This window comes from Balaenoptera ricei, chromosome 5, assembly GCF_028023285.1.
Source record: "Balaenoptera ricei isolate mBalRic1 chromosome 5, mBalRic1.hap2, whole genome shotgun sequence".
Taxonomy (NCBI): Eukaryota; Metazoa; Chordata; class Mammalia; order Artiodactyla; family Balaenopteridae; genus Balaenoptera; species Balaenoptera ricei.
The window spans coordinates 34,156,849-34,169,366 of record NC_082643.1 but is presented as its reverse complement, the minus strand read 5'-3'; the positions used below and the strand labels follow the sequence as shown (position 1 = coordinate 34,169,366).

The window sequence follows — 12,518 nt, the reverse complement described above, 5'->3', positions numbered from 1 at the left end:
TCTGTGTCAATATTCTCCAACCAAAGATCCCAGTAGTAAACCTTTGGTTGAGTAAGTCAGTGAGGGAGAGTGCACACAGTGAAACTTGGGGCATCTCAGGAATAGTGTTAGAAAAGATTTATTATAGGATTTGAGCTTGCGTGTAAGTGCAAAGAAGAGAGTCTGAAAGGATATATTCCAAATTGCTGATGGTGGCTGCCTTTGGGGAGGAACTGGGACTAGGAGGGTTTGTGCAAAACACCGCTGAATTTAAAAATACGGATGTATTCGTGCTCTGGGTAATTAAAAAATAACTAGAAAAAAATGATGATTTGGGGGAGGGATTAAGGAAGTGGGGCTGTCTTCTGAATTGGATACTGTCAGAAAGCATGGGTAATTCTATGATTAAATATCCTAATAAATCTTACCTAGAATCATGGAAGACTTGAATGAGGCTAAAGCTCTAATTTGTAAAGAAACAGCAGTCTTTCATATTAAGATTTGGGATGTTTGACCATTTGTTATTTGGCTGGAGTTGATGTTTTTGTCTGTTGGGACATGATTACAGAGTGGTATTGTTTTATGTTGATTCATCATGGTCATGGCATGGCTTTGTCTGATGTTGCTGTTTTATGAAATTGTTTATATTCAGGGAGAGAATAACAAGACCTAGCTGTGGGTTCTAAGCCAGCTCTTAACAACACCAGGGCCTAGTTGACATTACAGGGCCAGCTCCCAGATGTCAAAGAGGCTGCTTTTCTACCTTCTCATCTGTTTCTACCATCTTTCTTTCTACATCCTAGATGAACATTTCTTCTTCTATCTTTCTTTTATCTATCTTTCTGTTCACACCACTTTGTCTACTTGAGGTGTTTCCAGGCTACCCATGCCTAAAGTTTTAAGAATAGATCAAAATCATCTGACCTCTGATAGTGCATCCTGATAGGTTCCAGAATCCTTTGAGGCCCTCTTCCCTCCTTGTCTATAAGCTTTGCATCTTTGTTTCATTTGCTTCAATATGTTTGCTGCCTTTCTTGGTCTGCCTTTCTATAGAATTGTGATGGGATTTCAGTCTGCTCTAATACTAACTTGGTGCCCTTTTAGGATACTACTTTTAGAAATAGAAACTTTACTTCTTGGATTGCAGCTGCAAGCAAGTTGTGCACACCTCCTTTGCCTATACTGTCCAGGTTGTTAGGATATCATCCCAGTTGGATTCCAGTGACTCTTATGGTCCCTGTATCAGAGAGGGGCATTTGACACTGTGTGTGTGCCCATTCTTTTCTTCCTTCTCCCTATTATTGTCCTTAGAAAGAAAATGGCTCTTCTGTTTCTTCAGGTCCTACTCCTAGCTTAAATCGAATGCTTTTCTATCCCATATATCCTGATTCTTAAATGGGAACTTTATTTTTCCCCTGCTTTCTTGAGCTTTTTAGAACTCTTCAAGCCTCAGTAAATTATCCTCCAAATTACTCTTCTAGACTTTTTCAATACTTCTCTTAATGTGTGTTGTTTCTGTACCTATCCATTCTTTGACTCTGTCAGAGTTAATTTCCTGGTAATTATTTTTCTCTTGCCAAGTAAAATTTATAAGCACAGTTATTTGTTGAAAACATAAAGGAGGTAGCTCTTGTATAGGGCAAGGTAGTTTGAACATTTTGTGCTATAAGACGGTGAGTTCGCATTTAACAATACAGATATACAAGAGTAAGGACATCTGGGAGTGTTCATTGGAGAGTAAAATAAGATCACATGGTGGAAATTAATTTTACAAAGTAGTTTGAACAAAGATAGGGACATAAAATTGTAGGAACTAGAGAGGGAAGTAAATACCAGGTGGGAAGATTGACCTACTAAAATATGGGAGATGGAATGATTAAGGGAATCATTTCTGCAATTAACATAAATTGAGAACCTTGTATTGTGTCAGTTTGTCTAGGTGCTAGAGATTGATGGATGAAAAAGATGAGATCTCTGCTTTCAAAAAGATTAGTATACTAGGAAAAAGGACATTTAAAAAACCAATTGAAATACAATGTGACAAATGCAAACAACAGGTTATTTACTAATTACAGTGAGGACACACATGAGGGAGTGTATGTTCTGCTTGCATCGTTTAAGAAAGGTTTCTCAGGTGGTCATTGCATAATGTTTGCTGGACTAGACTCAGAAGCATTCAGGGTATAGCAGAAGTTATTTGGTGGCTGAATAAAGACAGTTTTCATGGTTAATGAGGCATACCTATTTAAGCTAAATTTGGAGTTAGCCGTTTCTGTTTTTTGCTTCAATTAAAAAAGTTTCTAATTGTAAATCTCTGTTGCCACTTGATGTTCAATGGAAGGAATCATGACCCCAATTTAGTGAGTCAGAATTTACTTTTCTATTACGTTTTCAGCTGATGGGTGGAAGGACTGCTTGGTGTGATAATTGAACTGGTAACTGAGATTTATATATTAAATGATTCAAGAAAAACCTTGTTAATTGGTAGATTTTAATGTTATCCAAATTAATAGGCATTTAGAAATGCAGTATAGTATGTTTTTTGGTGACTTGCTATCAAGATATCTTTTTTGTTTGAATTCTTATATCTAAAAACAGAATATCCCCTAAATGGTTATTTTCCTTTATAGGTGGTAGATCATCTAATGCAAAATTACCTGCAGTTCCAACAGTTGGTTCAGTTCTACAAGGCCAAGTTTCGAATATGAGGTATTCAAGCTACTAACTTGGATATTTGTGATTTATTCCTTTTGATGACTCTTAAAAATGTCTAGCTACAATTTTTAGAAAAATTTACTTTGTTTCTTTTTTAAAAAAACATGCATGATGTTTAGAGGCCTGGGAGTATTTTAGAAGTTCCTTCTTAAAGATTTTGAGATGTAAAAGATTCCCGAGAAGTAGCTTTTTGTGATTAATAAATGTGGAATGCATAACAAATATTTAATTTCACAGGTAGTTAGTAGCTTATGGCTTATGTTTCGTATGATTGTAGATTGAACATTTGGAATTCATTGTTCATCTTCCCTAGAAATGCTGAAATAAGAAGTTTATATTGATACCGAATTATAGATAGATTTTTACTGTCAGTTATCTTGTTTAATTGGGTATATGAGTTTCAAATTCTAATTTGGAAGGCTGTGAATATATTCCACTACTAGGGCCTTTGTGGCTAGAGTTCTTGATCTGCCTTAGTACAATTGGAAAATGCATAAAACTTTAAAAATAAACGTACTTGGGTGCTACAAGTGTAGGCTTGTAGTTGTGATATCATCCAGGGATAAGAGGATCCATGAGATAAGTAGAGAGAAATAGTTTTATGGATAGCACCTGGGAAGAGATGGTCATTGAGCACAGAGATTTCCAGCAGCTTACCAGTTGCTAGTTTCAGTAGCATCTGTTGTTGGTTGTATGAATAGAAAGTACTCTTTGTAAGAGTAGTAAATAAGTAGTGGCTGTTTATATATATGTTTGGTTCATAAGTTAGAAACTGAATTTCCTGAAATGCAGAGGGCTTGTTTTTTTTTTTTAACTCATTAAATATATATATATGTATACAGCTGGATATGGATCCAACCAACCACAGATTGAAAGTATTAAAACAAAATTTCCAAAAAGTTCCACAAAGCAAAAATTTGTCTCACGCTGGCAACTATTTTTTTGATGTTTCTTTTTTTTGTAGTTTTCTTTTTTTTTAATTTTTAAAAAAATTTTATTGAAGTATAGTTGACTTACAATGTTGTGTTAATTTCTGCTGTACAGCAAATTGACCCAGCCATACATATATATATATATATTCTTTTCCATTACAGTTTGTAGGACCTTGTCGTCCATCCATTCCACACACGATAGTTTGACATTGGCAACTATTTATATAGCATTTACATTGTATTTACATTGTATTAGATATTATAGGTAATTTAGATATGATTTAAAATATAGGTTATATGCAAATACTATGCCCTTTTACATAAGGGACCTGAGCATCCACAGATTTTGGTATCTGTAGGGAGTCTTGGAACCATTCCACTGTGAAAACCGAGGGACAGCTGTGTGTGTATATATGTATGGGTTTATGTGTGTATACATATATATAAGAATATATGTACATATAGTCACAAAGAGATATATTGAATAAATTGAGATCATTATAAATGTGCCATTATACTATTTGCAAGTGAGAAGTTGTTCAGATTGCATTAGAAAGAAACTGTTTATAGAGATAGATGTTAGTGAAAAAGAATGTAGACTGATTCTTTCAGTTTATAAACATTGAGTTTGTAATATAGGCTGCAGCTGAGAACTTAGAAGTGAAGGCATAGTTCTTGATCTGAAGGTGCTCATGGTTTAATGGTCAATAGAAAATTTGTTAAAAGATTGATAGTTTGTTTAGGTTGTAATGGGGCTAAAATCAAGTGCTCTCTACTGGCCAGTTAAGCCTTCCAGTAAGAGCTGATGTTTGGAGTGGTTGTTAACCAGGTTGTTTGTGAGGGCTAGGGCTGGCAATATACAACAGAATAAAAAAGGATATTCCAGGCAGAAGGAGTGGTGTGCATAGCAATAGTGAATCTTTAGGTAATTTTAAAATTTTCACATAACTTTACAGTTCTATGAAAACTCATTTTAAAAACTAGAAAACTGATAAATACTAATGAATAGTACAGGTAACTTAACATCTTTCTATTAGTATTACAGAGAGGCTCGAACATGCTTTGGAAAAGGCAGCTCCTCTTCTACGAGAGATATTTGTAGATTTTGCACCTTTTCTTTCTCGGACCCTTTTGGGTAGCCATGGACAAGAACTGCTTATAGAAGGGACAAGTAAGTGATTTTTCTTTCTTCATATATATATTTAAGTTACAGGGTTGAAAACTGAAATGAATAATAAGAGATGCATGGAGTTTTATTGTTTGTTTTCAACCTTTGACAAGGCTTCTCAAAGAGTCTGTACATATCTTTTAAAGAATATGGCATGGCTGCTATTCTAATCTGTTCAAGGTTTTTTATCAGTGATTTGCATGAGATTCGTGTGCATTAGATTTATTACTGTGTGTTTTGGGGAACAATAAAAAAAAGTATTGAATGAAAGAACTAAGATATGTTTTAATACATTAAAATTAACTATGGGAATTGAGAATTGGAGAGACTGGTGTTATACTAATAAGTGGGGTATTTACCTGAGATTTTACTTGAATTTAAGATCTATATAAACAATAGTGTATTGCTACATATTAGGAAAATGAGGAATGCATTAGTTGTCTCTGTTAGTGGAATTCTCTTTTACAAATAAGTAGAAAAACCAGTAGTGTTTTACTCTATCTTGCTTATATCATACATAGATTACTGGATCTTTTCGAGGTAGGGTACTTTGAGATTGTGTCAAACTAGATAACATGCATAATAAGTAAGTTGCTGCATGGATTGGAAACCATGCTATTTATGGAATGCATGGAGGGGTATTGGGACTTTTTTTTTTACATGAAGCACTTGTCAAATAGTAAGTGTCTTCTAATATTAAAGACGTTAACTCAATCAAGTGAAAGTAGACTTACCCTGAATTTCCTCAGACAGCAGGAATCAGTTCAATAGAGATCAACTTTTCAAACGATTAGTTCTATTTAGAGCTTAACAGACTGACTTCAAAATACAAATCTTCATTCCCATAGCTAGAATTTTTTTAAGGAGAAGCTAGAGGATTTTCATCAATGATAATGTCAAATTGATTTTTTTCATTCAAAAGTGTTTGGACTAGATGTTTGCTAAGTCTGGCTTGTCTGTATCCATATTTGATGGTTTAAGGATAAGACACATATTCTCCTAAAGCTGAAATATCATGGGAAAGCATAATTATCTGTATGCAAGTATCTTTAAATATCAACTTACAGCTTTAGTTATCACGACTTTTTGTTGGTTATCAGTCGCTAGATGATCTCCTAAGGAATTTCTTAAAACTCGTGAAAAAAGCCCCTCTTTTTATAGGAATAAGGATATAATGGTAATCAAAGTTATAAATAGGTTAATGTTCAAGATATCTGTATCTGAGTGTTAACTATGGGATATCAGCACTTTATGTGACTCTTAAAATATGTATCTGTAAGAGTAATAATCATTAGCTAAAATAATAATTTCATTATCATCCCTGCTGTAAATTTATATGGAGTTGGTGATGATTGATATCATTTCCGTATAGTCAAAGAATAGCATTGAATTTATTTGAAAAAAATTTCAGGTTTTAGAAATACTGAACTAAGTTTGCGGTGGAAATTTATTTCATCTGCTGAAGGATATAATTGTTTAGCCAAGGACTATTTGACCTAATGAAGTAATAAAATTTGAAAGGAAGTGAATTGATACATTGAAGGACTTCACCCTAATTTATGTTTCACATATCAAACATTTATTCTTTTAAAGTGGTGTGACAACTTATTAACAATATTTCCTTTTGTAACAGTAAAGTGAATGTATTAATTATAGCCTTTCAGTGTAGCAAGACATTTTTGCTACGTAGTTGATCTTTTAATTTTATAATAGACCCAGCAAAATAGGATCACCTTAAATACTCAAGAAGTATTAAACTTGCCAATTCTAGATCCTGGAACAAAATTTAATTTAGAATCAATTTCTTATTGGTAAATTCTGATAAAATGATAAAAAAGAGGATGATGCACTATTGCTCATCTATAAACTCGAGCAGTGACTCCTCATTGGTCTGTGTTCATAAAAATAGCAAACAAATCTAAGAGTTTTATATAGCTTATATATTTTAAGTTGTGAGGAATCCTTTGGGTGGTGGTTTTATGCATTGTAAAACAGGAAAGTTTTGAGGGGAGGTGATTGCAGCATAGTTCTGTTCAAAAAGCATTGTACTAAAAGGCAGGATACCTCAGCCCTTGTCAGTCACTAGCTGTGTGACCAGGTACTTGAAAATTTATTACTTTTAAATTTTAAAAGTGATTTTTATTAATAATTTTTAAAGAACATTTAAAATATTTACAAAGTAGGAATTGTAATATCCATGAACTTATTTTTGGCAACTACCCAGACCATCTTCGTTTTGCCATAATTGTTATATCCACCTCCCTTTGTTTTGCTTTAGTGTTTCAATCAATCCCAGACATCACGTTGTTTCACCCCTAAATAATTCATAATTCATATAAAAAAGATGTTTTCTTACATAATCATAATTGCTATTATACCTAATAATATTAATAATAATTCTGTAATACTCAGCCCATATTCATCTTTATTTAAAAGATTTTTTTATATTGATTTTCTTCCAATTAAGATCCAAAGTCAATTTTATTGCATTTGATATGTCTCTTAAGTCCATGTTAATGTCAAATAGTTTCCCTCTATTCTTCCTCTGTTTTCATGTTATTGACTCATTGAAGAAATATGGTTGGTGGTTCTGTAGAATGTTATACATTTTGGCACTCTGTGGCTATTCTTGGTGATGTTATTTAACAGTTTCTCTATTCTGTGTATTTTCTGATGGCTTGAAGTTTAATTTAAAAGTTTAATTAGACGTAATACTTCATGTTACATCATGCCTAAAGTCACATATTTTCTGATTGGCTCAATTTTAGTGATATTAACCCCCTTTTTCAAGTAGTTATAACCCGTTGTAAGAATTGATGTTTCATTACTTTTATTTTTTAAAAGAAGTCTTCCAAAAACAAAGAGATGATTACTTTTTTAAAAAGTTTGTTTTATCTGACAATTACCTTAAGTGATTTCATTGGACACTTTTTATAAATCTAAGGTTCATTTTGAGGTCTTTGTGATCTTAATTTTCCTATATCTTAAAACATTTTGCTAATTATCATTACTCATCAGTTATTTCTAGCTATACTAAGGACTAAAATAATAAGAAAACAAGAATACTGGAATTGCCCCTAGAATCATGGTGCACTAGGAAAACAAATCATCACTCTTGGATCACCCTCAGTTTTCTTACTGTGTTGGCCAAAGTATTGCATTGTATTTTAAGAAGATACAAATTTGTTTTCTCAGGGGGATCAAAAACTGGTATTTGGGGAGGGCAAAAGTATCTTAGACATTACAGTGGTTTTTGACCTTCTGATGGACAACAGTACATCTGTACAGTTTATCTTTAGCATTAAAATTTCATGGGGGCACAGTTAAGAAAAAATGGTCTGAAATGTTCCTTAGGCTCCTCAAAAAAGGTTGAGAAATATTGGTATAAAAGAAGTCTGTGGATACCATCTTTGTGGTCTTATTTTTAGCTTTCACTGAATATAGTTAAGAATTCAGAATTTTTTATTTTCTGCCCGTAATGGTGAGGTGAAAAAAATTGACAGGAGAAGACATTTTATAATTACTAGACCAACTGTGGGTGAATTTGAAGAGACAGGGAGTAGTACTCATAATTTTTATCAAATCAGGACTTCATTAATGCACAGCATATTTCTGTGGACAAAAAGGAAATTGGTTTTCTCAGCATCATGTCATTCAATAGGAGGAAGGACTTCATTCTACAAAATTTATACAATGTTTTGTGACAAGAACTTGGAACATCTCATTTTGCTAAAAAGGTGTGTGACAGTGTTCATCCATCGTTCATGATGACTGTGCACCACAATTTACTTGGCGCAGTTCTAAGTGAATAGATACTAAAGCAGGTATATATACATATATACATTAAGACAATTGGAAGGAAAAGTTCATATAGAAATGAAAAAATTCAGTTGATTAATCATTCTAAATGGTGTTTATAATCTAAAGAAGAAAATATTTTGGAATTCGAGAGGAAAGAAAATGGCTGTTCTCTCTACAACAAAATTTTGAATAATCCAACTTTTCAAAGTATTGCATTTGATGATGCTAGTTCAAGAAGAAGGACCAGAATTAATGATAAAGTTGCACCTATTAGAATTTTATTTGAAATTTAGAATCAGTATTTTTAAGATGAATATCATGTTTATAGATTCATGAGGAGCAGTTAATTATATCCAAATTATAGACAAATACTTTCAAAACCTGGAAAACAGGGAAAATAATTTTGAGTTTATTATGCTTAAATTCTTACTGAAACTTATAATAATGTTTACACCATCGCTTTATCTTTTTGTAAATTATTTAAGGTGACTTAAGATAAATAAATAAAACAAAAAACAGGGTTCTTGTGTTCCAGACAGTAAATGGTCATGACCATTTTTCATGGTACACTTGAGAGTTTAGGTATCTCAGTGCGTTCAGATGTTGATAGCTTAATATCTGGTAAGCCATTTAATACTTCTGAGTTTAATAGTATGGAAAAACAGTGGTAATAGAGGTGGGATAAATAGTCTCTGGTGGAGAAATTGAAGTGGTCTTTGGTTGTGAAACATCAGAAGAGTATAAACCTCTTGGCTTTGGCATTTTCAGTTTGTCTTTTTTGAGGAGACTAAAATTCCATATTGTTGAAAAATCAATCAAAGGTAAAACCAAGAAAACTGAACCCAAGGGTCAGATTATGAGGCTAGTCAGATCTCTGAGCCTACAGTACCTTGTTCACTTTCTGCTAAGTGGGACAATAATAGGATTTGTGTGTGTAAAATGAAAATTGATGCTTCTGTAACAACTTACAACTGCACTCCAAGTGTTGTTTTAAGGCCTTCCTTTGGGTAATCCTTAGAGTCTGAATGTAGATCTGAAGACAGATTTACTGATTTTTAAGTCATTTCTTGCTTTTTCATCCATGCAACCAGTGTCACAAAACAATTTAGGTCATAGAGAGATGTGATTAAGTTGTGTAATCTGATATCAAGTCCCTTATTGGGATTATTTCCTGTTTATTTATTCCCAAGGTTATATATTTTTGTTTGCAGTATTGATGCCCTTTAGGCAGGAAGCTTAGTATTAGAGGTCTAATATAAGCTCTTTTTTTGTCTTCTGAAGCCCTTTCTCATTTAAAATCCACCTTCGCCCCCTACCCATGCTTTACAGATCTATAAAACCTCACTCCAAAAAACACATGAATTGTTCTAATCAAACTATAAAATGTTATTTGACATCTTACTGTCCTTGAACACTCAACCCACTGATCAGTGGTTGTATCAACCTTCCTCTGGTTTTCTAATCTTTATTATTGAGAAATAAGACTGAAATAAGTAATTTTTTGAAAGTACGAGTATTGAACTATCTTACAATATGCTGTAGAGAGACAAAGGAACATCTAGAAATCTTTCTAACTTTGGACGGCCCAAGGCCCTTTTAATCATTATTGTTCATTATCTGAGTGGATATGAAAGGCTGAGCCAGATCAGGGCCCAAATGCTTTGCCAGAAAAGGAAAGGTGGTAGGAATTCTGGTTCCTCTAGAATCAAACAGTAAGGAATAATGTCCTAGTTGTAGAAAGACCCGAATTTACTTGCTGCAAGTAGTGGCTTTTGAAGTTGAAATATATGGAACTTCCTGTAGTTAGGTAACATTTTATGAAAAGTGACAGGTTTTCAGACCAACAAAGGCTACACCAGCAATAAGAGATGGAGTATTGCTGTGCCCTTCCTTTCAGCCTTGGCATTAGCCTGAGGAGGTATGGTCATCTTAGCTCTATAGAAACAACAATTTAGTCTAGTTAATGGCCTGTTTGCTTAATGCAACATGTAGATGTTCTGTAGCTAATTTTCGTGCCAGTGCTGACACTGTTACCATCATTTCTATGTTACACATTTTTTCAGACATGGAGAAAAATGGTTCTGACTTTTCTAAAAAGTGAAGGGGGTGAACAACCTGTTTAACTTGAATACTATTTGTAAGGCTACAGAATGCCAACATGTGCCGTCAGCAGGTATGAGGCATCATGACTAAAAGAGGGAAAGAGAAAGAACTACAGAGCAAGAAGATTAAAGAAAGGGAATAGAATGGGATAGGATGCCCACAAGAACTTTAATGTGGAGAAAGAAATTAGGTAATTCTGTGGGGTGTGTGAGGGCCATGAGGAATTATTTTAGTTGTTATACTTAGTTTACTTTGAACTTAGGCTTACGTTTGCTTAGAAAAATACAGAATAAAAATTTTTAATTTTTCTAATTATTACTAGTGTAATTTAGTAATTTAGTGCTTTTAATTATTGGCATTGCTTTTTTAAGATACTGGTTATAAAATGTTCTTTGAATGTTCTTTAAAGTAGTTACTTTATATCTTACTGTTAATCAAAACTAAAGAATTCTTCAGATAGTTATTATCTATATAAAACTTCCTTCCTGAGATATTTTTGGTGAACCCAAATGAAACATAAAAGAGAAAATATAAATGCATTTATTTATAAAAAATCAAGAATATATAACAGACAACGGCTTGCACTTCTGTTAAGGTTTAGAGTGAGGTCACAGGTCAAGGTACTAATAAGAGTGTTTGGGATGTCTGCTGCCATGAAACAAAATGGAAACTTGACTGATAGCTAGAGGGTTGAAGGGAGAGAGTGTGGTGGAGAAAGCAAAGGTCAGGGAGCCATTTCCCTTCTCTGCATGTATAACAATCAACTCTCTCCAAAACAAAATTTAGGTGATATTGGTCAATATGGCATATGTTGTGCACATTTCTATGAGTATTGTGAAATGTCATTATATATGAAGTTGTAATAAATGTTTTAGTAATTTGAAAGCTGAAATGAAATTGGCTACAAAAAATTGTGGTGGTTTTGATGCCAAGTTTAAAGTAATTACAGAATGTTTTGTTTACACATATGATCAAATATGTATAGGTTTGGTTCTTAGCAAGAAGTTAAATTTTATTTTAAAACCAATTTGGACAAAGTTGTGTAAGAAATAAATCCCTTGTTTTTTACTTTGTAATTTAAAAAAAAATTCTCTTTGATATAGGTCTGGTTTGCATGAAGTCTAGTAGTTCAGTTGTGGAATTGGTTATGCTACTGTGTTCTCAGGTGAGTGACAAGAATAAATGTTGAATTAAAAGTAAATTCTCAAGTGAATTCATTTTGCAAGAAAGTTAAAATTGATTAGAAATTTTTGCTACAGTAGTTTTGTGTTTGCAGTTTTAAAATAATTTATTTGTATTGCAAAAGGGTTACTTCTTGTGTTTGTTGCTAACAGTTTATTTCGAAGTGAGTGCTGAGAGAAATAGGATAGATGAATGAGAAATAGAGGTTTTTCGACCCACATTTAAAAATGTCCAGATCAAATGGTCTTGAGATGGCTAAATTTCTTTGCCTTGCATATTAAGGTTACAGAAACAGATTTATTTCTATACCTCGTGGAGTGCCACTCTGACTCCCATGGGAATAATGGGTTTACTTCCCTTTTGTGCAGAGGTTATAAAATGAGTGATAAATAATTTTGAATTCTTGTCATTGCTAATTATTTTTGACATACCTAGTAGATTTGGGAAAACATCAACAAAAATATGGCAGCCATCATAATAAGATGTAGTGAATAAATTCCTAAAAGCGAGATTACTTTCATTGTTCAGAAACCTTATACCCCATGTGGTAAACTTTAATGATTTTTTTTTTTAACTTATGTAAAAATCATGTATCCTGTGATATTTTCTTTTCTCTTTAGCAGTTAAACAGATGAATG

General features: G+C 33.0%; 1 protein-coding gene across 3 annotated transcripts in view; it reads left to right on the top strand.

The window, feature by feature from the left end:
- LRBA (LPS responsive beige-like anchor protein) overlaps nt 1–12,518 on the top strand; it is a 737,360-nt gene that overhangs the window by 202,157 nt on the left and 522,685 nt on the right. For all 3 annotated transcript variants that reach the window (XM_059922597.1, XM_059922598.1, XM_059922596.1), the window contains exons 32-34: nt 2,610–2,688; nt 4,664–4,797; nt 11,802–11,863. In XM_059922597.1, the coding sequence (XP_059778580.1) occupies nt 2,610–2,688; nt 4,664–4,797; nt 11,802–11,863 (275 nt within the window). The remainder of the gene's footprint in view (nt 1–2,609; nt 2,689–4,663; nt 4,798–11,801; nt 11,864–12,518) is intronic.